The sequence below is a fragment of the Bos indicus x Bos taurus genome, chromosome 12 (assembly GCF_003369695.1).
Source record: "Bos indicus x Bos taurus breed Angus x Brahman F1 hybrid chromosome 12, Bos_hybrid_MaternalHap_v2.0, whole genome shotgun sequence".
Lineage (NCBI taxonomy): Eukaryota > Metazoa > Chordata > Mammalia > Artiodactyla > Bovidae > Bos > Bos indicus x Bos taurus.
The window spans coordinates 35,369,820-35,397,148 of NC_040087.1; the positions used below are offsets into that span (position 1 = coordinate 35,369,820).

Consider the following 27,329-nt stretch of genomic DNA (forward strand, 5'->3'; position numbering starts at 1 on the left):
TAGGTTTTGTGACATTTTGTTTATTTATAAACACGCTGTTGTATTGTATATATAGTTCTGCATCTCGCTTTTCTCCCCTCTGCAATGATTTTTGAAGTCTATCTACACTCACGTTTCACAGCTATTTTACATATTTTATTTCCCCACTGTTCCCCACGGCTGGACTTTTAGGTTCTTCCTGATTTTTCACTATTGCAAACAATTCCAAAATTTGATTAGGTGTTTCACTCATAAATTGTAAAGTCCATTTTATTTACAGCCTATTTGTTTTAGTTAGTCCTGTCTCTGTCGTCGAGGTCAGAGCAAGGGAAGGAACTTTTCCCCGCACACGAAGCGAGGAGGGGGCCGGCCCGGGCAGAGCGCAGGTGAGGGCGGAGGCCCGCGTCCAGGTGAGGGGCTGGGCGGGGCGCAGGTGCCGGGATCTGGGCTCCCCCCGAGAGCTGAGCGGGAGGGCGGGGCGGGGCCGGCGGGGCCTAGCGGATAGTCCGGAGCCTGACGCGCGGGAGGCGGGGCCGGCGTGGGCGGGACCGGATTGGCTGGGGGCGGGACCGGGCTGGCTGTGAGGCGGGTCCGCCGCCGCGGGGGGCGGGACTGGGTCGGCTGTAGGGGCGGGGCCGGAGAGGGGCGGGGCCGAGGCGGGGCCGCCGCCGCCGCCTCGGGGAGCGGGGCGGGGTGGCGCTGACGCGACGGTCACGTGAAGGCCCAGGAATGCCAACAATGTAGCGAATGTCCCGCTCGGGCTGCGCGCTGGGCCGCGGCGCTCGCGCCGGAAGATGGGGCCGCCCGCCCGCCAGCCCGCCGGCGCCCCGTGTCCCCGCCCGCTGGCCGCCCCCGGGCCCGGCGTCCCCCGCGAGGCCCTGGAGTCGCGGGCCAGGCGGCCGCGGACGGCGTAGACGGCGCGAGGTGAGCGGGGCGGTGGGGTCCGGACCCGGGACGGGGCGGCGGGCGGGGCCGCGCGCTCGGCCGGGGGGGTTGTCCGCGCCGTCGGGCGAGGCCCCCGCCCCTCGGCCCTGCAGGCGGTGGTCCCCCGCCGAGACTTCGCTCCGCTCCGGCCGGGCCGCGACCCCGGGCCGCCCCCTCCCCCAACAATTCCCCCACTCCGACCCGGTCCGGAGCCGGGCCCCCCGCGCCCGGCTCTGGGCCGGGTTCCGACCCGGCTCGCGGTCTTGGGGCGCCGGCGGTGGCAGGCGGGGCCTGGGTGGCACACCTGCCCGGCCCGCGGGCGTCGGCCGGGCCCGACCGGTGCGCTGGGCGTGCGGTCCGCGGGCGGCGGGGCCGGGGTCTCGCCGGGCTGGAATCCCGGCTGGAGCCCCCGCCCGGGGCCTCGCGGGGTCCAGCGCCTGGCAGGTAGAGTCAGTGGCCAGTCAGCTCTCTTCCCAAAGTGGTCAGCAAATACGTACGTTTTCAGAGGAAAGTTTGGCCACATTTTACTAAGAAACTTGAATGGAAAGTCACAAAATGTGTGTTGTTCACACAGGTGTTCAGTTTAAATTTTAACCCAGGAGTTGACAACCTTCCCTTAGTAATGGAGAAAGTAACTCCTGGCGCATTATTAGGAAAATTGTGCTAAGGAGACTTTGGTCCATATTTTCAGTTGAATTTAAGCTCCGTTCGCTGCGATGGATCACCTTTTTTGAGCGCTCAATCTAGAGACTAAGCTACTTTGTATCTTTTCAGTTTTTTGTTTGTTTGTTTTCTTTAGCAAATGTATTAACAAGGCAGTAAGAGGAAAATCTTCAAAATAAGAATGCACAGACTATTTAAGAAAGTCTGTTTTAAATTATAATTAACAAGACACTGTGTTATTCAGCCTCATTAAATTTGGTCACTGTTTAGTGAATATACCAGCATTCCTTTGAAATTAAAATTGCTGAACATTTAATAAATCTCAAAAAGTCAAGCAGTTTATTGAATAACATATCTGAGCAGAACTGTCATGAAAAATTATTAAGATGAATTACTAGAATCTCGGAATTTTTAAACTGGAGAGAGTTCTTGCAGCTCTTCATCTGACTTGAAGTAGTTTTGACTTAGCTGTACATATTTGTTTCTTTCCTTAGCAAATCCCCGGGTTGGTGGGAGGGACTTTCCTTTGGGTGGGGGGGGGGGGTGTTTTTACAATAAGATGCCTTGTTATTTTGAATATCTTGTTGTAAATAGCCAGCCCTGGTCTCCTAAACCTCACTGCATGTGTGGGCTGGGGGTGGGGAGAGGTGTTGAAGCTGATAAATACTCGGTAAACTCACAGGAAAGATTTGGGGAACTTTGGGGGGAGGTGTTCTGATTTGTATTGGAAAAAACAGATTAGTTGTTGAAAAGCTGCTTTTGTATTTTATTTCATGGTCATAATGTGAAATTTCTAAATAACGTTCTTCACTGATTTTTAAAAGAATGATGGGTTTGAAGAAAGATCAATTCACTGCATTTACTTTGCTTTGACTGTAAATCTGCTCTAAAAAAACTCTCTGAATCTCATCATTTTTAAAGACCAGTCCATCCTCGGCAGTCCAGGGTCCCCAGCCCCATTGTGTGCGGGTGGCTGCCGCTCTTTGTGGAGATGGGGTTGGGTTTTATCACAGCAGCACCTGTGGAGGCTGCTGGGGCCTGAAGGTAGGTAGCCTGCTTTGCTGCTCAATTCCCTGTTGGTTGCTTTAAAGCCAACAAAGGTTGATACCCTTGGACAGAGAGAGAACAGTTACAATGCTAAAATTAGGGTGGGAATTTGACTCTGACATTGTTCAATGTTTGCCATTCACTCTAGGAAAACTTTGTATCTCTTGCCATCTGTCAACCTAGTAGTGACAGGTGTTTTTTTTTACTTAATTAATTTTTGTCTGTGTGCCAATATTTGATGTTCATAGGAATTTTTCTGCAGGATAAGTGAAAACTCATATTTTGTAGCATTGGTTTGCATTTATTATTAACCGTTCTGATTTTGTGGTGCCAGGCAGATCCTGTAGGCTCTAAATGCAGTTAGGATGGTGAGAACCTTTCTGAGGATGTAAGTTGGCTTTTCAGTGGAGTGGGTCTTCGTTTAGGGTCGTGACTCCAGGCGGTGATCTTGAGCTGGAGTGCTGAGGACTGCCTTTTTCCTTACTCATTAACTCAGTCCTGTCCTGCTTCACAGGAGTGCCGCTCCTGTGTTTTCATTAAATTGACCCAGAGGGTACCCCCCCCACACACACACCCACAGTTATCTCCCTGTCTTTCTCTTCTGTGTTTTAGCCTTTTCACAGGAAGTCCCAGGCTCCAGGAATAGCTTCACACTTCCTCCGTCCAATGTCAGCCCTTTCCCCTTTCCAGCTTTGGTGACACGACCCTTTCTCTGAGAGGTCTTTGAATAGGCCTGATCACTGGGATTCCGGGGACAGTGACCATCACCTCTGTCCACAGCAGTGGCTCAGGTGGTCAGAGCCCTGGCCAGGAAGTGTCTGACTCTGGGAAAGGAGGGTGTTGGAAGGAGGCAAGGCTTCTCAGAGTGGAAGCCCTGTTGGGGTGTGGAAAGAACACAGGAGATTCACTTGCTGGGTTGCTTGCTGTGAGGAGTGCTGCACAGAACAGACTGCACATTTATCCCCGACCTGCTCATTCTGCATGGTGGTCTTGGGTACAGACTTCTATAGCTCGATGGTTTTTATGCTGTTATTCATAATGTGTGTGTCTGTGTGGGTATACACACACGCGGATATCTGTGTATATATATCATACCGATGTCGTGTATAAAGCCAATAAGGCATGTGGTGGTTTCTTTTTCCTGGGTAGAAACTTATTTGGAGGTGAGGCTCTATCCTGCCTGGGTAACCTGACATACCGTCTAGCACAGCATTTGGCACATGTGGAAGACCTCTGTGCCCTCTGAAACCTTGTGATTGTGCCCTTGATTGGAAGGATGTTTTCAGGGACCCTCCAGGTGAGGGGTGGCCCTGGCATGGGGTTTCCTGGCTGGGGCAGCCCTGGAGTCGGCCATCAGCATGGTGGTTTATGATTCTGGTGTTCAGGACCTGGCTGGAGGCCTGGCCCGGCTGCCTGATCTCATTTCAGCTTTGCTAGTTAATTATAGTAAAGATACGATTTAAATAATAACTCGAATTTTAGGTCCAAGAAACACTGTTTAAAAAAAAATGCCGTATGTCATTAGTGTGGGTCCCACAGGACGTGGGTTTCATTGGTTCCCTGGTCGGTGCTGAATGTGTGCTTGGCAGCCAGTGAAGTTGTGAAGCACTTGAAGGAATTAGAATAAAAATTCTTGAACATCTGATAACGTTTTCCAGGATTGGTTGAAGGATAGAATTGAGTTTGATAGGGCCACATTAAGGTTTGCTTAGAATACTGGTGTCATATTGTTTTTAGTGGAGCCGCCTGTACTCAGGATAGGCCTTAGCCATCGTCTCAGCCCCAGATTTGAAAATGAGTTTTGTTTTGTGAGTTGTATTGCAATTTTTAAATTCCAGTGTCTTATAGTTTCTTCTGAGATAAATTTAAGTCCGTTGATGATACCCAAGAAATTCCCAACATTAGACTGCTTTGTTTGCTACCCACCCCACCTTTTTTTTGGTGCACCGTGGCTTGTGGGATCTTAGTTCTCTGGCCTCAGTAGTGAAAACAAAGAATTCAAACCACTGCGCCACCAGGAATGTATGCTAAGTTGTTTCAGCTATGTGCAACTCTTTGCGACTCCATGAACTGTACCCACCAGGCTCCTCTGTCCATGGGATTCTCCAGGCAGGAATACTGGAGTGGGTTGCCATGCCCTCTTCCAGGGGATCTTCCTGACCCAGGGATTGAACCCGCGTCCCTTATGTCTCCTGCATTGGCAGACCGGTTCTTTACCACTAGCGCCCCTGGGAAGCCTGTATAATTTTATTGATTTATTTTTGGCTGTGATGGGTTTTTGGCACTGTGCAGATTTTCTCTCTAGTTGTGGGGAGCAGGGGCTACTGTCGTTGAGGTGTGCGGGTGGCTTCTCTTGTCGCGGAGCACAAGCTCTAGGCACAGGGTCTCAGTAGTTACAGCACATGGACTCAGTAGTTGCGGTTCCCGGGCTCTAGAGCACAGGCTCAATAGTTCTGGCACACCAGTTTAGTTGCTTCATGGCATGTGGGATCTTCCCAGACCAGGGATCGAACCCATGTCTTGTGCATTGGCAGGCAGATTCTTTACCACTGAGCCACCAGGGAGGCCCACCCTCATTTTTTTAAGACCCTTGAGACCCTAGGTCATAGCGCCCTTAGGGCCTTTTGAAATTCTGGATGAGAGCACTTATTAAAATGATACTGTAGTGTGTCAGAGGGGCTCATTTCCAGCTGCAATCGTAATTTGACTGATGAGTATTCTCATGAAAAATGCTTTCAGAAGTTCATAATTTTGCCATGAAATCAACTGTCATCAAACTAAAGTCTAAAATACAAGGTCTCAAGCTGAGAAAATACTTGGATTCTTTGTGGGACTGAAGGAAAGTTTCATCCTTCCCTAGTGATTCAGGCAGGACAGGCCTGCTGGTAGGTGTCTGGCACCATCACCGAGGAAGCCAGGCGTGCCTGGGGGAGCACGGTGGGAAGAGGATGAGAGCGTGGAGCGGGGTCCTCCCGCCCCCTCTGCACAAGGAGCTTTGCCAGGTGCAGGTTGAGGGGCTGTCACTGAATAACTCTGTCACCTTCTCTGTATGTTTGAAAATCTTCATAATGAAATGTTGAGGGGGAGGAAAAGAAAGGACAGACACCGCTACGTCTGACCTGGATTCCGTTCAGGGGCACCCCCCTCCCCCTGGTGTTTCTTAGCTCATGTGTAAATGCAAATATGTCCGGTCTCTCCTGCACTGCTTGGCTTTATAATCGGAATGTTTGTGGGACCCACAGGCACTCAAAAGTATCTGGGGGTGTGTGGCCTTGGGGAGCTGCTCCCTGTTGTGTTTCCGTGTGGGGTAGGGGGTTCCAGGCGTTCAGACCTCCATCTGTGAGCGAGGTGCACTGTGTCAGCACCAGGGCTGAGGTCCGGCTTTTCCCAGCACAGCTGTGTTTGGAGGGGGAGCATGGTCAGACCCTGGCCCGCTGGGTATGAACATTAGATGAGTTGGCGTAATGCTTATCATTTTAACCATTCCTGAGTGTACAGTTCAGTGGCAGTAAATACATGCACACTGTCACTGCCACAGTCCAGACTTTTTTAGTGTCCCAAACAGAAGCTCTGTACCCATTAGGTAATAACCTTCTCAGCCCAGCCCTGGTGACTGCAGTCCACTTGTCTCTGGATTTGCCTCATTAGAGTCACATAGTGTTTTTCTTCTGTGTCTGGCTTCCTTCACGCAGCATAATATCCTCAAGGTTCATCCACATTGTAGCCTGTTGGCTTCCCTGGTGGCTCAGCGGTAAAGAACCCACCTGCAATCCAGGAGACACGGGTTCGATCCCTGGGTTGGGAAGATCCTATGGAGAAGGAAGTGATGACCCACTTCAGTATGCTTGCCTGAAAAATCCCACGGACAGAGGAGCCTGGTGGGTTATAGTCCATGGGGTTGCAAAGACTCCAACATGACTTAGTGACTGAATACCAGCTTGTGTCAGAGCTTTAGTACTTTTTCTGGCTGAGCAGTATAGTGCAGTTGTGCAGCTTCTTACAGTGGTTTTGTGTGAAGATCAGAAATATTGCATCTGAAGCCTTGGAGAAGGGGCACAGCCCCTGCTGAGTGCTCTCCCGACACCCCCTGGGGGGCAGGTTTCAGCTCCAGCCCAGGAGAGGGCACAGACCCAGGCAGTGGGCAGCGGCTTCCACCCTCAGTTCTCACAGTTCAGGTGCTGGGGCCTGGGTGGGTGGGGAGGCTGGGGGTGAACAGCAGGGTTTCCGAGGTTGGGTGGGTGAGGGGCCTTCTGCTCTGGAGAGGTTTACAGCTGGGAGCCCTGAGCTTCACGTGGTGAGCAGGTGGGAGGGGGTTGTCCCTGGACACAGTGCAGGCTTGCCACGCTCCAGCTGGAGGAAGAACCGGGTCCTCAGAGCTGTGCAGCCTGCATCAGGCTGCAGGCACGTGTTCACACAGAGTCTAATGGTATCAGCTTTCCCCCGTCTGAGCTTTTCTCTCTTTAAAAAGAAAGATACTTTAACTTTTTAAACATTGTCATCAAAAACTCATTTTTTGACATTGAAGCACAGCTGATTTACAGTGTTGTGTTAATTTCGACTCTTCAGTAAAGTGACTCAATTATGCACATAAGAAAGCTGAGCGCCGGAGAATTGATGCTTTTGAACTGTGGTGTTGGAGAAGACTCCTGAGAGTCCATGGACTGCAAGGAGATCCAACCAGTCCATTCTAAAGGAGATCAGTCCTGGGTGTTCTTTGGAAGGAATGATGCTAAAGCTGAAACTCCAGTACTTTGGCCACCTCATGCGAAGAGTTGACTGATTGGAGAAGACTCTGATGCTGGGAGGGATTGGGGGCAGGAGGAGAAGGGGATGACAGAGGATGAGATGGCTGGATGGCATCACGGACTCGATGGACATGAGTTTGAGTGAACTCCAGGAGTTGGTGATGGACAGGGAGGCCTGGCGTGCTGCAATTCATGGGGTCGCAAAGAGTTAATTGAGTGACTGAACTGAACTGATACACTATTTTTCATATTCATTTCCATTGTGGCTTATTGTAGAATATTGAATATAGTTCCCTGTGCTATACATTAGGATCTTGTTTATCCATTCTATATATAATAGTCTGTATCTGCTAACTTCAAACTCCTAATCCGACAGTCCCCCTCCCAGCTTTCCCCGTGGCAACCATAAGTCTGTTCTGTATGCCTGTGAGTCTGTTTCTGCTTCATAGATAGGCTCTTTTGCATCATATTTTAGATTTCACATATAAGTGATGTCATATGGTATTAGTCTTTCTGTTTGACTTACTCCACTTAGTATGATAATCTCTTTAAGTCCATCCATGTTGCTGCAAATGGCATTTCATTCTTTTTAATGGCTGAGTAGTATTTCATTGAGTATATGTACCACATCTTTATCCATTCATCAGTCGATGGACATTTAGGTTACTGCCATATTCTGGCTATTGTATTAATAAATAGAGCTGCTATGAACATAGGGGTGCATGTATCATTTTGAAGTAGAGTTTTCTCCAGATATGTGCCCAGGAGTGGGATAGCTGGATCATGTGGTAACTGTATTTTTAGTTTTCCTGGGAACCTCTGTACAGTTCTGCACAGGGGCTGTATCAATTTACATTCCCATCAACAGAGTAAGAGCGTTCCCTTTTCTCTACATCCTCTGTCAGTTCAGTCGCTCAGTCGTGTCCGAGTCTTTGCGACTCCAGGAATTGCAGCATGCCAGGCCTCCCTGTCCATCACCAACTCCCGGAGTTGACTCAAACTCACATCCATCGAGTCGGTGATGCCATCCAGCCATCTCATCCTCTGTCGTCCCCTTCTCCTCCTGCCCCCAATCCCTCTCAGCATCAGAGTCTTCTCCAATGAGTCAATTCTTCGCATGAGGTGGCCAAAGTATTGGAGTTTCAGCTTTAGCATCATTCCTTCCAAAGAAATCCCAGGGCTGATCTTCAGAATGGACTGGTTGGATCTCCTTGCAGTCCAAGGGACTCTCAAGAGTCTTCTCCAACACCACAGTTCAAAAGCATCAATTCTTCGGTACTCAGCTTTCTTCACAGTCCAACTCTCACATCCATACATGACCACAGGAAAAACCATAGCCTTGACTAGACGGACCTTTGTTGGCAAAGTAATGTCTCTGCTTTTGAATATGTTATCTAGGTTGGTCATAACTTTCCTTCCAAGGAGTAAGTGTTTTTTAATTTCACGGCTGCAATCACCACCTGCAGTGATTTTGGAGCCCCCAAACATAAAGTCAGCCACTGTTTCCACTGTTTCCCCATCTATTTCCCATGAAGTGATGGGACTGGATGCCATGATCTTCGTTTTCTGAATGTTGAGCTTTAAGCCAACTTTTTCACTCTCCTCTTTTGCTTTGATCAAGAGGCTTTTGAGTTCCTCTTCACTTTCTGCCATAAGGGTGGTGTTATCTGCATATCTGAGGTTATTGATATTTCTCCCGGCAGTCTTGAGTCCAGCTTGTGCTTCTTCCAGCTCAGCGTTTCTCGTAATGTACTCTGCATAGAAGTTAAATAAGCAGAGTGACAGTATACAGCCTTGACGAACTCCTTTTCGTATTTGGAACCAGTCTGTTGTTCCATGTCCAGTTCTAACTGTTGCTTTCTGACCTGCATACAAATTTCTTAAGAGGCAGGTCAGGTGGTCTGGTATTCCTATCTCTTTCAGAATTTCCCGCAGTTTATTGTGATCCACACAAAGGCTTTGGCATAGTCAATAAAGCAGAAATAGATGCTTTTCTGGAACTCTCTTGTTTTTTCGATGATCCAACAAATGTTGGCAATTTGATCTCTGGTTCCTCTGCCTTTTCTAAAACCAGCTTGAACATCTGGAAGTTCACGGTTCACATATTGCTGAAGCCTGGCTTGGAGAATTTTGAGCATTACTTTACTAGCGTGTGAGATGAGTGCAATTGTGCGGTAGTTTGAGCATTCTTTGGCATTGCCTTTCTTTGGGATTGGAATGAAAACTGACCTTTTCCAGTTCTGTGTCCACTGCTGAGTTTTCCAAATGTGCTGGCATATTGAGTGCAGCACTTTCACAGCATCATCTTTCAGGATTTGGAATAACTCAACTGGAATTCCATCACCTCCACTAGCCTTGTTTGTAGTGATGCTTTCTAAGGCCCACTTGATTTCACATTCCAGGATGTCTGGCTCTAGGTGACTGATCGCACCATCGTGATTATCTGGGTCGTGAAGATCTTTTTTTGTATAGTTCTTCTGTGTATTCTTGCCACCTCTTCTTAATATCTTCTGCTTCTGTTAGGGCCATACCATTTCTGTCCTTTATCGAGCCCATCTTTGCATGAAATGTTCCCTTGGTATCTCTAATTTTCTTGAAGAGATCTCTAGTCTTTGCCATTCTGTTGTTTTCCTCTATTTCTTTGCACTGATCACTGAGTAAGGCTTTCTTATCTCTTCTTGCTATTCTTTGGAACTCTGCATTCAGATGCTTATATCTTTCCTTTTCTCCTTTTTGTTATTTGTAGACATTTTGATGTTGGCCATTCTGACCAGTGTGAGGTGATACCTCATTGTGGTTTTGATTTGCATTTCTCTAATAATTAGTGATGTTGAGCATCTTGCCATGTGCCTGTTGACCATCTGTATGTCTTCTTTAGAGAAATGTCTGTTTAGGTCTTCTGCCCATTTTTTGATTAGGAGGTTCGTTTTTTTGTTGTTGTTGAGTTTGTTCATTCCTAAAAAATACTGCTAACATTATGTGGGAAACACCAGCAATGCTGCTAAGGGGCTTCCCTCATAGCTCAGTTAATCTGCCTGCAATGCAGGAGACCCAGGTTCTATTCCTGGGTCAGGAAGATCCCCTGGTGAAGGAAATGGCAACCCACTCCAGTATTCTTGCCTGGAAAATTCCATTGACAGAGGAGCCTGGCAGGCTACAGTCCATGGGGTTGCAAGAGTTGGATACAACTTTGAGACTAAACCACCAAAAAGTACTGCTAACATCATGTGGGAAACACCAATGAACACCTTCTGATTTTCCTTTTCAGGTGGAGATGATCTTCAAAATGAAGACCCTGGAAAATGTTTGGTTCTCTGCAGGAACTACAAAGATGGAAGGAAAGGACACTTTCAAAAGAAAACTGTTGTGAAAGCGTGTTTACAGCTAACTGATACTGTTGGTCCTGTCTTTTAAACAATAAAACGCTTTAAGAAGGTTGTATTTATGGTCAGAGGAGCCTGGGCCTACCATGCGGCCGAAGACCTTCCCCGCCACCACATACTCGGGGAACAGCCGGCAGCGGCTGCAGGAGATCCGGGAGGGGCTGAAGCAGCCGCCTGTGGGGCCGGGCAGTGACGCCGCCCTGGACGCCAAGGTCCTAGGTGGCAAGGTCTTGGGGGGCAAGGACACTGCCCGGCAGCAGCAGATGAGGAGTGCCCCGAAGTTCGGGCCATACCAGAAAGCCCTGCGGGAGATCAGATACTCCTTGCTCCCCTTTGCTAACGAGTCAGGCACCTCGGCCGCCACAGAAGTGAACCGACAGATGCTGCAGGAGCTGGTGGATGCGGGCTGTGACCAGGTGGGTACAGGCCCCAGAGGCTGCCTTCGGGCTGGCCCAAGGATAGCCCACTTGGGGTACAGAGGAGCCCTGCAGATGTCCCTGGAGAGGGGTGTCTGGGCTACAAGCCCCTTTCTCCCCAGAACCATCCTGTGAGCCACTTTCCCTCTCCGGCATGATCCAGAGATCTGAGCTCTCCCCAAAGGGTGCCCCTGGGAGGACTGGCAAGCTTTCCCACATAGCCCTTTTTAAGGTTTCTTTGGCTTATTCTGGGCTGTTATGGGAAAGAGACAGGCTTCCTTTAACTTGTTTTTGTTTTGTGCATTTTTTAATTTAGGGGGAAGGTTGATTAGCATGAAGTGGCTCTTTGACTCTTTTTCCTCCTGTTTTAAAAGATAGCACGTATGCTGTTAGAGGAGATGTAACTATATTAAAGAAAGGAGAAAGACTAGAATAAAAAGCTTTAAAAATCATCAGAATGGTGCAACACAGTATGGCGTCCCCAGTTAGTGGTGTGAAAGTCAAAGTCGCTCAGTCATGTCCGACTCTTTGTGACCCCATGGACTGTACAGCCCATGGAATTCTCTAGGCCAGAATACTGTGGATAGCCTTTCCCTTCTCCAGGGGATCTTCCCAGCCCAGTAATCGAACCCAGGTCTCCCACATTGCAGGCAGATTCTTTACCAGCTGAGCCACAAGGGAAGCCCAAGAATACTGGAGTAGCCTGTCCCTTCTCCAGGGAATCTTCCTGACCCAGGAATTGAACTGGGGTCTCCTGCATTGCAGGCGGATTCTTTACCAACTGAGCTATCAGGGAGGAGGCACCAAATACACGTAAACACACACGGGAACCATGCACTTAGCAATGCTGAGCTGTGCATGGGGTATCAGTGACACGTAACCAATAAAAATGCCCTTGCCTCATGAAACGGCTTCTGAAGGCAGGCGCTTTACCAGCACCTGTTGTGTGGAAGTCAGAGCTGGGTGAACGAGGACACAAGCTGGGCACTTCTGCTCCTTGGGGACTGAGCAGGGTTCATGCTCAAGGCACCTCAGGAGGGCTTGAGCACCTTCAGTTCCTTAGAAATAACCTAATTATGCACTCCTGGCCTCAGAGTCCCAGGACCTGGGAGAAAAGAACTCCCCCTTTTACTTCTAAAAGCTCTGTCAACCCTCTTGTAGTTTCTTACCAGAGAACCTACATTCCTCAGACGATCTGTTTGTGAGACTAGTGGTGCTGCTTGCAGGCTTCCTGGAGCCTCTGGGCCATGCGGGAACTCTCCTGTGGGTGATGAGCTTTGTTGTGTTGAGAGCTGCTCCCCTCCAGCCCAGGGCTGTGAGCAACGGGTGCAGAGTGGTTAGTGCAAGTGACAGCAGAGGCTCGACCGTTCTGTCTGTGAGCATGTGAAGCAAGGTCAGCTGCCAGCTGCTGCCCCCTGACAGACAGGTGAGATGGTTGTGATGGTTAGAAGGAGCCAGCCATCCCGGGGAAATAGTGGATGAGAGTACAGAGACTCAGCCTGACTGCAGAGCTGAAAACCTCCTCCTGTAAGTCACTTACAAACAAAAGAGCTGTTGTTGCAGTTGTGATATAAAGAAACAAATCATGCAAATGATCCAGAATTTAGGAGGGATCTCATTGTGGTAAAATCCATTAGTGATAATTGCAGTGCAGGAAATAATGAAGTGGGTACTGTTTCTAATACATTAAAACACAAATATAGTAAAATGAAGTATTGGGGTACCCTTAAGTTCCCATCAGCATTTAATTTATGTTAATTGCTAGCAGAAAGGACTGCCATTTTAATGCTCCTGAAATAATCCATCAGTTTGGTGTATAGTGTTACTTTATGACTTAAAACGACTCTGCCAACTCAGACTTTTTCCTGGCCTGGTTAGAGGGTACATTTCCTTTCAGAGAAATCTGGTTCAAAAGTTATTATCTGGGGACTTCCCTGGTGGTCCAGTGGTTTAGACTCCCCACTTCCAATGCAGGAGGTTTGGCTTTAATCGCTAGTTGGGGAACCAAGATCCAACATGCTGTGAGGTGCGGCCAAAACGGGAGAAAAGAATTTTAAAAAAGATTCCTAAGGGACATGAAAGGATGTTCAACATCACTAATTAATAGAGAAATGCAAATCAAACCTACAGTGAGGTACCCCCTCACAGAGGTCTACAGAAAGTAGACCTTTCTACAAATTATCAGAAAGTCTACAAATAAATGCTAGAGAGGGTGTGGAGAAAACAGAACCCTCCTACACTGTTGGTGGGAATGTAAACTGGTGAAGCCACTGTGGAGAACAGTATCGAGGTTTCTTAAAAAACTAAACATAGAGTTACTGCTTGACCCAGCAATCCCACTCTTGGGCATAAATCCAGAAAATATAAAAACTCTAGTTCAGAAAGGTATATGCACCTCTGTGTTCAGAGCAGCATTGTTTACAATAGCCGAGACACGGCAGCAACCTAAATGTACGTCAGTGAATGAATGGATAAAGAAGATGTGGTGTGTGTATACACATACAGTGGCATATGTGTCTGCCATAAACAATGAAATAATGCCATTTGCAGCAACATGGATGCAACTTCAAGATTGTCAAATTAAGTGAAGCAAGTCAGAGATAATCAGTAGTTATATGTGGAATCTGAATTTTTAAAAAGATACAAATGAATTTATTTACAAAATAGTCTTACAGATATCAAAAACAACCTTATGGTTACCAAAGGTGAAATGTGGAGGGGAGGGATAAATAGTTTGTAATATATACACACTAATATGTAAAATAGGTAACCAACAAGGACTTACCTTGTACTTATAGTACAAGGAACTCTACTCAATATCCTGTGATAACCTATGTGAGAAAATCTGAAAAAGAATAGAGGTATATGTATAATTGAATCACTTCGCTGTACACCTGAAACTGATGACATTATAAATCAAGGATACTTCAATTAAGAAAGAAGAAAAAAGGATGCCCAGGTGGGAGGAATACCAAAGGGCAGCCATTGGCAAAGTACCCAGCTGAAGAGTCAAGAGGTGACTTGATGTTTTATCACTTATCACAAGTGTTTTATCACTTATTTTTTAATACGTGGTCAGAATGATGTGTCCCAGAAGAGGTCGCTGCCCCTCTGAAATCAGAGCTTTGTATTTTTCTCCGGGAAGGTCCCCTTGTGGACACAGCGAGGCCCGGGTCTTCTGTCAGGTCGGTGACTCTGGACTCCGGACTCTGGAGGCGGCACCGAAGGGGATGCAAGCTGCCTGCGCGCGGAGTCTCCGCTGTCGGGTGTGGGGCAGGGCTGAGGGTCACCCGGTGAGGTGGCTCCTCTTGAGTCGAAGACCAGGGGTGTGAGGCCGAGTCGGGCCGCGCCCTCAGAGCGGCGACCCCACACCCCGCCCGGCCGTGTGAGGGGCGCCGGGCGCGCTGCCTGTGCATTCGCTGAGGAGACAGCGGGAGGGCGGTGGGCAGGTGGGAGCGCTGCCCGGAGTCCCCTGGGACTGCGCGGGTCATCGGCCTGTGGACCAAGGGCCTCCCTGCCCGCAGGTCCAGGCGGAGCCGTCGTGACGGAGAGGCGGGGTCGGAGCGAGGGCACCACTCACGAGAAACCCGCGGCCCTGGACCCCTAGACAGATAAGCCGATGAGAAAGCAACCAAGCTTAGTTTTTTGAAAGATTTAAAATATTCAAAAATTCAAGCAAAACTGCACGCTTTTGTTTTTCTAAACGTGCGATTCTTCTACGCCCGCAGGGGGCGCCCGCCGGCCCCAAGAGGTACTCAGGTGGGACCCGCCTCCGACTGGGAGGCTGAACCTCCTGACCCATCCCCAGAACACAGCGGGCGCACCCGCGACAGGCAGCCACGCAGGGACTGTGGGACCTCCCTGGAGGCCCGGGGCTGAGACTCCCCGTTCCCAGTGCAGGGGCTTGGGTTCCGTCCCTCCAGGGGCACTGAGCCCTGTGTGCAGCCGCTAGGAGTTCACAGGCCGCAAACAGAGACACATGCCGCAACTGAAAGATCCCAGTGCCACAGCTCAAGAACCGGCGCAGCAAAACACGTAAAAACAAATAGTTGAAAACAAAACAGAGGCACGCAGTAGCTTCCTGGGAGAGTTGGTGTGGAGCAGACTGTCCTACTCGGGCACCTGGGTGATGGTATCAGGACAGTGACTCACTTGTAAAATTTATTTATTTTTAAAACCAAAAACATTTTGTATTGGGATATAGCTGGTTAATAACGTTGTGATAGTTTCAGGTGGACAGCAAAGGGACTCAGCCATATGTGTACATGTATCCATTCTCCCCCAAACTCCCCACCTATCCAGGCTGCTACAGAACACTGACTGCTTGCCTTCTTGTTGGATGCTACACGGTTCTACAGACACCTGTCATGAGCTGAGGGAGTGTCTAAGGTTTCAGAGACCTTTTTCCTAAAATAATTTTTATTTACTTATTTATTTCTGGCCGTGCTTGGTGTTTGTTGCCATGTACAGGCTTTCTCTAGTTGCGGCGAGCCAGGGCGACTCTTCGTTGTGGGTGCATGGGCATCTCATGCGGTGGTTTCTCTAGAGCATGCGGGTTTCAGTAGTTGTGACACATGGGTACGACAGTTGTGGCTCAGGGGCTCTGGCGCATGGGCTCAAGTGTATGTGGCACATGGGCTTAGTTGCTCTGCTGCCTGTGGGATCTTCCTGGACCAGGGTTCGAACCAGTGTCCTTTGCACTGCAAGACAGACTCTTAACAATTGGACCATCAGAGAAGTCCCTCAGAGACCTTTCTGATGTGTCTGTGTACATATGCACTAGCCTGGGAGTGGGCAGGTGCTGCATGAATGAGGCGGTCCAGAGGAGGGAGGCTACTTGAGGGGTGACTCTTCCCCAAGCCCCTAGTGGCTCCTGTGAAGAAGGGAGTTATCTTCTGATGGGAAGGTGTCGCCTGCTGACAGCGCTCAGGCATTTTTAGTGAAGTGTTTTTCCAACTACCAGAGCAGGATCCTTGAATGAGTGGAATAATCGGTTTTGTGGGCTCTGATAACAGTGCAGAGTCAGATCACACGTAAATAAGGTTAAGTGTTGTTCTTATGAAATTGTGAGAGTGAAGACAAAACTGCCGTGTACTGTAGATGGACTGCTAGCCTTTCCTGCCTGGAGGATGACAGGCCACCTGTAACTCCTGGAGGCTCCACATTCCTCAGAAATGGAGAGAGAAGCCCTGATTTTGAAACCGAAAATTACATTTTCACTACCCTTTCTCCAAAACTAAGTTGTCATAAAACAGATTGGATCTTTGTTTAGTTTAGGTTTTTCAGCTAGAAAAAGAATATTAAGTGTTATTTGTGAATTTCTGAGAAAGGAGATTTCATTTGATTGAATCTGTAAAGCCACTCAGCAGACATTCTTTTTTTTTTTTGGAGTACTACACTCTTCCTTCATTGGTCTGGTAATGTCTCGTCTGCCGCTCCAATGGGACCTTCGGGCTCAGAGCAGTCATGCTGGGTCCCTGGAGCCGGCAGCGTTCGTGTTACTGCCGGGCTCATGCCTCTCTGCCCCAGGGGTGGAAGTGCGTTGTCGCCAGGGATCTCAGCCTCTCACGCTGCCGGAAAGCCTTCCTGGCCAGGTGACTTGAGGAAGTGTCCAGCGAATCGTTTTTCCTTCAGAAGCACACTTCACGGCAGTGCTGGCCAAGGGAGCAGGGCGCTCACACCGCAGTGCTGGAGCCCCATGTATCCCACATGGGGGCGCTGGGCAGCGCTCTACCTACCAGCCTCCTTCCTCTGGCTGGTGCCCCAGCATCCGTGTGCTGCAGGCTGCTCATTGGGCTCCGAAGGTTGGCAGGCCTCTCCATCCATCAGCGACGGGCGGCTGTGTCACAGACCCTACCTTCCCTGGAAGTTCAGTGGTTAAGATTCCTTGTGGTGAGGACAAAAAAATAGTTGTTTTCTCTTATCTGTTTTTTCCTCTAAATTATTTAGCATTTTAATCCCACTTCCTTATTTAACTTTAAAATGATCTGTTTACATTTAGTGGAAGGACAAGGAAAGGGACATTTCAAAGAGTAAATAAACAGAACATTCCAACACAACTTGCAGGGGCATCTGTGAGACAGGATTGGTATGGCCTTTACCAAGGTCAGGGCTTGTGTCACAACCTTTCATTACCTTTCCTGCCTGCTTTAGAGCTTGTTTGTCTACAGAAAATCAGCCTCTTTGCATAGATTTTAGAATCATAGCACACCCTAATTTTTGCTTTTATAAGGTAATAAGTGTTCCCTTGAGCACATTGCTCAGTATAAGAAATGAGAACATCCTTTGGCTTCAAGTCAGAGCAACTAATCCCATCCAGGTGGGACTGACGTGGTGACCCAGAGCAGCGCAGCTTTACCTGCCACCACAGCTGCTGTAACTGGCCCAGGTGGCGGGCAGGTGGGTGGTGAGAACCTGCAGGTGGGGACTCCTCCCCAGCACCCAGAGCGGAGAGGGGACCGTGACAGTGCTGGCATCAGTTGCTCTATAACAGACACAAGTTCTCCGAGCTCCTCTCCCTCCACCCCATCCTTGTCATCGTTGTGATTTTGAGTAAATTGCTCATCGGCCTTCTTGTTGTTAAGTCGCTAAGTCGTGTCTCTGCTACCACGTGGACTGCAGCACACCAGGCTTCTCTGTCCTTCACTATCTCCCAGAGTTTGCTCAGACTTATGTTCATTGAGTCGGTGATAACATCCAACTATCTAATCCTCTGCTGCCCTGTTCTCCTTCTCCTCCTTCTTCTCCTCCTTCTCCTTTCCCAGCATCAGGGTCTTTTCCAATGAGTCAGTTCTTCGAATCAGGTGGCCAGAGTATCGGAGCTTCAGCTTCAGCATCAGTCCTTCCAATGAATATTCAGGGTTGATTTCCTTTAGAATTGACTGATTGGATCTCCTTGCTGTCCAAGGGACTCTCAAGAGTCTTCTCCAGTACAATTCAAAGGCATCAATTCTTTGCCATCTGGCCTTCTTTATGGTCCAGCTCTCACATATGTACATAATTACTGGAAAAACCATAGATAACTGACTTATATGGACCTTTGTTGGCAAAGTGATGTCTCTGGTTTTTAGTACACTGTCTAGGTTTGTTATAGCTTTCCTTCCAGAGAGCAAGCATCTTTTAATTTCATGGCTGCGGTCATCTATCTTAGTCTTGCCTTTTCCATCTTTGACACTTGGCTCGCAGTGCTCATTTCTCGGGGTGACTGGCAGGCAGGACAGGGCTTAGGTACAGAGCCCTCTGGACGCCTTCACTCCGCTGGCATCCTGCCGAGTTCTTTACAAACTTGCCAACAGCCTGTCCATGCAGACTTTCCAGCAGGGGCTCACATTTTGGAAATTCTTGGCCTAGGGCCGAGCCTTCTGGTGTACAGACTGCCCCACGTGGGGTCACTCGGTTGTTTTCTCAGAGAAAACATCCATGCTTTGCTGTGGATGACCAGTTACTGTCCAGGGCTCAGTCCGCCACCTGCGGGCACAGGACCAGCCGGAGATCAGAGCTTCCCTGTGACAAGGAGCATCCGTGCAGCCAGGTCACACACAGCAGAGCACATGTATCACATGTATCCATAGAGTGAGAAAAGGACACACGTGCTGACATGCAGCGGGAGCCTCCACACGTGCGCAGTCTCTGGAAGCCTGTCTTGATGGAGGGAAGGAAGCATCGGTATCTGCATCCTGACATCCCTGCCCCTGGTCGCCTGTGGGCTGACCCTCCCCTGCGCAGTGGGACCATGGCTGCACAGGGGCTACTGTGAACACACACGAGACACAGCAGCTGCTCATTTAAAAAGTGTGGACTGGAGCTCGAAGGTCTGCTACAAGGATGCTTGGTGAGGAGGCCTGTGTGCTTTTTGCAGGGAGACGTCCGAATGGCAGGACTGGATGGCAGTAGTTGTCTGCCCAGGAGAGTCTTCCCTCACACTCAGCCCGCTGAGTCCCAGAAGCGGATGCCGGCTTGTCACCAGTGATGAAACCTGCAGTGGTGCTTCTGCTCTGCCGGCTGCCCCCGTCCTCTGGTGCAGACTTGTCCCCGCCGGTCAGGTGGTCCCCCCACGGGGCCTGTCTCCCCATCCCCTGCTGTCCACATGTGTGCCCTGGGCCTGGGGTCCTGCTACTCACACACTGGCCTGTCGCCTCCCAGTTCTTCCTCCAGCACTGTGGGCTGAGACAGACCGAATCTGTGTTAAGAAAACCAGAGTTCCCAACAAGAATGAATTCAAATTCCACATGAATTCATTACTGAAAAAAATAGATGTTTTTCTTCAAAAGAGGTTGGGCCTAAGTTACCATAACAACCGTATAGAAGAGTATAGTGCTTCTTTAAAAACAAATCATGGAGATATAAGAATAGTTTTGTAGTTAAATATGAATCCAACCAAACTTATTTGAGGGACTGTGAAGTTGCATGACGATGTAGAAAGCAGTACTTCCTGCTGACTGTGCAGCCAGATTATGACAAATAGAAGCAAAGTTGGTGCTTTATTATCAGGCTCTTAACAGGACAACTGGAATAATCTATGGGATATACTGGAATAAAAATACATTTTTAAGGTTCTTAAGTTTCACTCATCACACCAGTAATCAATATTGCGATAATGTTCTCATTTTCTGGTGAAATATTTCTTGGTGTTTTGTTAAATCTTTGTTCGTGGTTATATTAAATATCTGTAAATTTAACTTTCCATAAAACTGATCTTAATGAATTTAGCAAACCCAACCATTCAGAGTTGAGGTAAATTAATAGGTGGACATATTTTTCAGGTTATACCTGCAGTAAAAGTAGTTACCCATTGTCTGCTGCTATGTAACAAACCATCCCAGAAGTTTTAGCAGCTGAAGAACAACCATAGTTTATTACTTATTATGATCCTCTGGGCTGTCCAGCTGTGTTGCTGGGGTTGAGCATCCAGGCTGTTTGCTCACATGTTGGAACTGCAGATGAGTCTGGGGGCTGGCATTGGCCTGATCCTGCTCCCTGGAGCACACTGCAGGCCACCAAGATTCTAGGGGCGGAGCTGAGCCTTTGCACATGAGACTGCAGGTGTTGTCATGCTCATTTCTGGACACAGGGATATGTGAAGAGAATAGAAGGTTCAGGACAGTTGACTGGTCTGTGGTTCCCCCCACCCTGCTCTGACTGACTGCCAGCCAAGAATACCTTTTCTCCACTGTCTGCCCACATCCTGCTGTCCTTGAAGAGCCAGCTGTGTGCCCTCATCTGGGCTGAGGACAGTCCCTGGTTCCTCTCCCTCCTCTGGCCCTCTTCCCCAGAAACTTATCCTGCTAGCAGTGCTGGGGGGTGAGGGGGCACCTGTCCTTCCGGGACTGTTCTGGAAGTGGGGGGAGCTGTCCTGCTGGGCCTGTCCCGGGGGCCCATGCTCTCTCACCCACTGTAGCCCTTCCCCTGCCTCCCTCCCTAGTGTGGGGGAAGTCTGGTTCTCTGACTTCCACAGACCAGACAGGAATGTCTCCGTCCAGTCACAGAAGTTTTCTCAGGAGGAGCAGAACACAAAGTCTTCCAGGCCCACCATCAAGATCTAGGTGGGGTCAGTGTGTGTGAGGAAGAGGAAACAGATCAAAGATCTGGGTGGGGTCAGCGTGTGAGAGGCAGAAGAACCAGAGATCAAATTGCCAACATCCGTCGGATCATCAAAAAAGCAAGAGAGTTCCAGAAAAACATCTACTTCTTTATTGACTATGCCAAAGCCTTTGACTGTGTGGATCACAACAAACTGTGGGAAATTCTGAAAGAGATGGGAATACCAGACCACTTGACCTGCCTTCTGAGAAATCTGTATGCAGGTCAAGAAGCAACAGTTAGAACTGGACATGCAACAACAGACTGGTTCCAAACTGGGAAAGGAGTACATCAAGGCTGTATATTGTGACTCTGCTTATTTAACTTACATGCAGAGTAGTACATCTTGTGAAATGCCAGACTGGATGAAGCACAAGCTGGAATCAAGATTGCTGGGAGAAATATCAATAACCTCAGAAATGCAGATGACACCACCCTTATGGCAGAAAGCGAAGAACTAAAGAGCCTCTTGATGAAAGTCAAAGAGGAGAATGAAAAAGATGGCTTAAAACTCAACATTCAGAAAACTAAGATCATGGCACTGGGTCCCATCACTTCATGGCAAATAGATGGGAAAACAGTGGAAAGAGTGTCAGACTTTATTTTTTGGGGCTCCAAAATCACTGCAGATGGTGACTGCAGGTATGAAATTAAAAGATGCTTGCTGCTTGGAAGAAAAACTGTGACCAACCTAGACAGCATATTAAAAAGCAGAGACATTACTTTGCCAACAAAGGTATCTCTAGTCAAAGCTATGGTTTTTCCAGTAGTCATGTATGGATGTGAGAATTGGACTTAGAAAGAAAGCTGAGCACCGAAGAATTGATGCTTTTGAACTGTGGTGTTGGAGAAGACTCTTTGAGAGTTCTTTGGACTGCAAGGGGATCCAACCAGTCATTCCTAAAGGAAATCAGTCCTGAATATTCATTGGAAGAACTGATGCTGAAGCTGAAACTCCAGTACTTTGGCCACCTGATTGGAAGAACTGACTCACTGGAAAAGACCCTGATGCTGGGAAAGATTGAAGGTAGGAGGAGAAGGAAACGACAGAGGATGAGATGGTTGGATGGCATCACTGACTCGATGGGCATGAGTTTGAGCAAGTTTCGGGAGTTGGTAAAGGACAGGGAAGCCTGGCATGCTGCAGTCCATGGGCTCACAAAGAGTCAGACACGACTGAGTGACTGAACTAAGTGTGTGTGAGGTTCATCAGCCCCAAGACAAGTCCCCAGCAGTTCTTGCTCCACTGGCTCGGAGGCGGGTGCAGGACAGAAAGGCTGTCCCTGGAAGCTTCACGTGACCCGTGCCCAGGCCCCCAGCTAATGTCTCTGTGCTCCCCTCTCCAGGAGATGGCGGGCAGGGCCCTCAAGCAGACTGGCAGTCGCAGCATCGAGGCCGCCCTGGAGTTCATCAGTAAGATGGGCTACCTGGAGCCAGGCAAGGAGCAGATCGTGCGGGTCGTCAAGCAGACCTCCCCAGGTGAGCACGCTGGGGGCTATGGAGAGGCGGCTGTGGGGAGAGGGCCTCATGGCCATCATGCTGCCCCCCCTCCCTCACAGGAGTGGGGGCACGGGGACTGAACCTGCCCTGCCCAACATCCTATCTCCCAGGGTGGAGGCAGATTGACACTTAGTTGGGTCCTTCCTTCCTGGGGGTTTGTGGAGTTGTTCTGTTTATGAAAGGGAAAATTCAGAATGAAAATTAGGCCACTCAGCAGATTCTTTCTTCTGGACTTGTGGGGGAGTCTTAAGGGGAGGCTTATTTCATTGATTCTAAAACACACTTGTTTCCCACTCTGTGGGCTCGGAGAGCCAGCTGCACGGTGGCAGGTGGCTCCAGAGTACGGTGCCTCAGGCACAGGTGTGGGAAAGCCACCCCCACCATACCCCGGGGGAGGGAGGGAACCTTCCCCCACCTCCACCGCACCCCATGCCCCTGGGGAGGGCCAGTCGCCTCAGCACCCCTGCCTGCTAGTCAGTGGGTGTTTCTCTTCCTGGGTAGAGCAGATGGAGCCATTTGGGGGACCTGAGGCCCCTGGGGGGCAATAAGGGATTCAGGATATTGACCAGAAGGAGTTTTCCCTGGAGACCTTGGATAAACCCAGTTCATCTGCTGAGTGAGGAACTTGCAAGGGCTTTGTATTAAATACATTGTATCTTCCTTGAGAACACAGGTTTCCCTTTTCTTCTTTTTGAAGGCATAACATTTCAAAAATGTATTTATCTACTACATATCCTCAAAATTGACACAATTAAAAGAACAACAGAAAAATGTATTTTCACTGTGGGTGAATTTAACCACCTGTCTCAGGCACTGACTGAGAAACGGAGTGAAAACAGTGAGAACACGGACATTTGCCCATCACGTTTCGCTTCTCTTGATTGAGGAACGCCCTTAAGCATTGCCTTGCTGCCACCACGTCCAGACCCTTGGGATCTCGGGGTCTGTGTGGCAGCTCATCCCCCAGCCCCAGCCCTGCGGGCAGCCCTGGCGCTGGTGCTTCATCTTCCCCTGGGGGGCTCTGCCGGGGCTCCTGCGGCGCGGGGAGGAGGGTACCCGACTGGCGACGCGGGGCCTTCTGCCCACGGCCCTCTAACGCCGCCTCCGTCTCTGCCCGCAGGGAAGGGCCTGGCGCCGGCCCCCGGGCCACGGAGGCCGAGCTTCGAAGCACCGGGCGAGCCTTTCCCGCCCTTCACGCAGGTGGCCGGGCCGGCTTTCGAGGGCCCCGCCGCCCTGGAGGAAGCGCCTCGCCCTTACCCGGACTTCCTCTTCGCCGGCGTCGGGCCTCCTTGTCGTCCGCACCCGCCCAAGGGCTACGCGGCCGCCGGGGAGGCCGCCCGCATGGGCCTCGCGGGCCCCGGGGGCGCGCACTACAGAGCCCCGTTGCTGGTGCCCGCGGAACCCCTGGGCTATGGCGTCCAGCGCAGCCCCTCCTTCCAAAGCAAGGCGACCCCGGAGGCCGGCGCGTACGCGGGGCTGGCCGCCAAGGGCGCAGCCGTGCCGGTGCCACCCCCCGGCTTCCCCTTCCCGGGCCCCGGCGCAGCCTACGCTTCGGCCCCGCACCCTAAGCCGCCGCACCAGGGACACGCGGGGGGCCCCCGGGGCGCCGCTTTCGCCGGCGACAGCGCCCCGCCTGGCCTGGCCGCCCCCGCGCGCACCGGTCTGGGCGCCGAGCGTTTCGAGCCGGGTGCGCCGGCCTGGCCGGGCGCCGGCCTGGCCCGGCGTGACTCGCTGCCCAAGCCGGGCCCCAGCCGCACCGGTTCGTTCAGCGGCGCCGCGGCCCCGCCCAATGCCGTGACGGCCGTCACGGCCGCGCGCATCCTGCACCCGGTGCGGAGCGTGCGCGTGTTGCGGCCTGAACCCCAGACGGCCGTGGGGCCCTCGCACCCCGCTTGGGCGCCGGCGCCCACACCCGAAGGCCCTGAGCCCGCGGAGGAGCTCGCAGGGGGCGCCGAGGCGCGGGGCCGGCCCCCGCCTTATCCGCGGCACCTGCTGCGGCCACAGGCTCGCGCCGAGCCGCTCGACGTGGACGGGCTGTGCGCCGGGCTGCAACAGGGCCTCCGGGGCGGCCGTGCCGCCGAGTCCCCCGACGGCAGCCCCACGAGCCCCGGGGCCACCAAAGCCGACAGGGCGGGCCGGGACAGAAAGCAGATCCAGACATCCCCGGTGCCCGTGCGCAGGGGCGGCCGCGACGAAGACAGGCGCGAGTCGCGCATCAAGAGCTACTCGCCGTCAGCCTTCAAGTTCTTCATGGAGCAGCACGTGGAGAACGTGCTCAAGACCCACCAGCAGAAGGTGGCGCGCCGGCTGCAGCTGGAGCAGGAGATGGCGAAGGTGGGCGCAGGGCACACCTGGTGTAGGGGTCCCAGTGGGAGAAGCCCCTCCATGCACCGTGTCCCCTGTCCCGGCTCGGGGTGGGGAGGACGGTGCGGATATGCCCCCGGTGAACGAACGCGTTGCTTGTTAAGGCCTGTCCTTTCCGGGGAGCAAATCCATTAAGGGTCTCCAACTGGTAAAGAAACTTTGAAAGAGGAGAAAGTAAAAGTTGAGGTTTTACACACTGACATTGTGGGAATTTTAAAGAGAAGTATAGCTGTTAGTGATTCAGTTCATTCTTAATGAAGTCTATAGTTACTAAATAACGTTTGAAGTAGATGCTAGTTGACACTAAGCTGTTTGGGAACATTATTAATGAAATTATTTATAGAAATGCTATGGTAATTTCAGATTCTAAAAAGTTCTAAAAATAAGGTCGGATTCCATTGAAAATGCTGTTCCATTTTCATTGACTTTTCTGTTTTCCCATTTTCCCCTGAACTGTCATTAAATTATTACATTGCTCTTAGAGTTCCAGGAATTTTATGGTCCCCCTTTGCACAAATTTTTAGTAATACAAGTTATCTTTAGTTTTTAGAGCCTAAAAGTCAACGTGGAGAAAGAACTCCTTATTTTTACATCTCCCCTTTTGATTCTAGATCTGTGGCTGTGGATGTAGAAAACCATCATTTTCTCACTTGTAGCGTTGGCCCGGTTCTTCTGCACCCTCCTTTCCACAGATCATGGTGTGCCCTCCACTCTGGGGCCTCCCATCCCCATGGGACCCATCCAGTGTGACCCTGTCCTGTCCCTCCTGCCCCCATGGGGCCTGTCCAGTGTGACCCTGTCCTGTTTCCTCCTGCACAGGCCGGGCTCTGTGAGGCCGAGCAGGAGCAGATGAGGAAGATTCTTTACCAGAAGGAGTCCAATTACAATAGGCTCAAGCGGGCCAAGATGGACAAGTCCATGTTTGTGAAGGTGAAGACCCTGGGCGTTGGCGCCTTTGGGGAGGTGTGCCTGGCCTGCAAGGTGGACACGCACGCGCTGTATGCCATGAAGACCCTTAGAAAGAAGGACGTCCTGAACCGCAACCAGGTGGCCCACGTCAAGGCAGAGCGGGACATCCTGGCGGAGGCGGACAATGAATGGGTAGTCAAGCTCTACTACTCCTTCCAGGACAAGGACAGCCTGTACTTTGTGATGGACTACATCCCGGGCGGGGACATGATGAGCCTGCTCATCCGCATGGAGGTGTTCCCCGAGCACCTGGCGCGCTTCTACATTGCTGAGCTGACGCTGGCCGTCGAGAGCGTTCACAGGATGGGCTTCATCCACCGGGACATCAAGCCCGACAACATCCTCATAGACCTTGACGGCCACATCAAGCTGACAGACTTTGGCCTCTGCACTGGGTTCAGGTGGACCCACAACTCCAAATACTACCAGAAAGGTACTGCCTCCGGCCTCCCCTCCTCACCCCATCCTGGGTGGGTGCACCTGTCCCCGTGTGATTTCATAATTTGGTGTGATACCCTTTTCTCCATGAAGAAGTACTATGATGTGTAAGGTGTTTGTTTTTAAGTTAGTGGCTTCAAGTTTTACTAAAATGTTTCAAGGACAGTAGGCCATAGGGTATCTTGGGGCCTGGCTGAGGAACCGTCACTGTGCCCTGTTAAAACCAGCCTCCAGGGGAGCCCTCTGTTACAGCCCCCTGAGTCTCCCTACAGGTGCCAACCTGGTTGTGGGTCCAGCTTAACTGCATCTCCTGTAGTTTCACTACTCATAAAAGTGAGAAGTGACTTATTTTTGACTGTTGTGGGTCTTCGTTGCTGTAGGGTTTTTCTCTAGTTGCCAGGAGTGGGGGCGACCCTTCCTTGCAGTGCACGGGCTTCTCCTTGTGGTGGCCTCTCTCGTAGAGCAAGGTCTCTAGAGCACAGGCTTAGTCGCTCCGAAGCATGTGGGATCTTCCTGGCTAGGGTTCAAGCTTGTGTCCCCTGCATTGGCAGGTGGATTCTTAACCACTGGACCACCAGGGAAGCCCTGACTTGAATTCTTGAACTAGTTATTTTATTACTACAGCTCAGACTTATGTTTTTTTAACTCAAAACTAGTTCTAAATTATTTGATTCATTTTTTTTTAATTTGGCATTGAAATCATCTGTGTCCATATATTTGAAATCCTCAAACTTTTCCATGCCTGTCTCAAAACATGTCTGACAAACAGGTGGTGTTAGCCTTTGAGATGGGCCTGAAAGGCGCTGGGAATGCCACCTCACTGTCCGTGAGCTGTCCATGAGCCTGTCTTGCCAGCCCTATGCACCAGCTCACAGCCCCCAGCACAGGGCACAGTCCCTGCCGTGGCTCCTGTCCTGAGGCGTGTGTGTACTTCATGCTTGGGTCTGAGGCCTGGGACCACAGCCATTCTGGGAGCTGCCAGGGGGACTCTCTGACTGTGTCAGGAGCTGGGTCAGGTTATTTTTCCTTTTGAAGCTTTAGGTTTATTGCATTGTTAAAGATTGAAAATTGATTTTGTTTTCTGTTCTCTTCTCTCCCCACCCTGCTTTCTGGGTGACAGGGAGTCACTCCCGGCAGGACAGCATGGAGCCCAGCGACCTCTGGGACGATGTGTCTAATTGCCGGTGTGGAGACCGGCTCAAGACCCTGGAGCAGAGGGCGCGGAGGCAGCACCAGCGGTGTCTGGCTCACTCCCTGGTTGGGACCCCAAACTACATCGCCCCGGAAGTGCTCCTCCGGAAAGGTATGTGCTTTGGCTCTGC

At 50.5% G+C, this 27,329-nt stretch overlaps 1 protein-coding gene across 2 annotated transcripts in view; it reads left to right on the forward strand.

The window, feature by feature from the left end:
- Positions 1 to 696: 696 nt before the first annotated feature.
- The window catches only part of LATS2 (large tumor suppressor kinase 2), a 34,253-nt gene continuing 7,620 nt past the window's right edge, over positions 697 to 27,329 (forward strand). The window contains exons 1-6 of one of the 2 annotated variants that reach the window (XM_027557605.1): positions 697 to 903; positions 10,627 to 11,157; positions 22,083 to 22,215; positions 23,357 to 24,570; positions 25,420 to 26,002; positions 27,128 to 27,310. In XM_027557605.1, the coding sequence (XP_027413406.1) occupies positions 10,828 to 11,157; positions 22,083 to 22,215; positions 23,357 to 24,570; positions 25,420 to 26,002; positions 27,128 to 27,310 (2,443 nt within the window). In that variant the 5' untranslated portion in view covers positions 697 to 903; positions 10,627 to 10,827. Of the gene's footprint in view, positions 904 to 10,626; positions 11,158 to 21,740; positions 21,764 to 22,082; positions 22,216 to 23,356; positions 24,571 to 25,419; positions 26,003 to 27,127; positions 27,311 to 27,329 lie in introns of those variants that run through there. The other variant, XM_027557606.1, reaches the window with a different exon arrangement.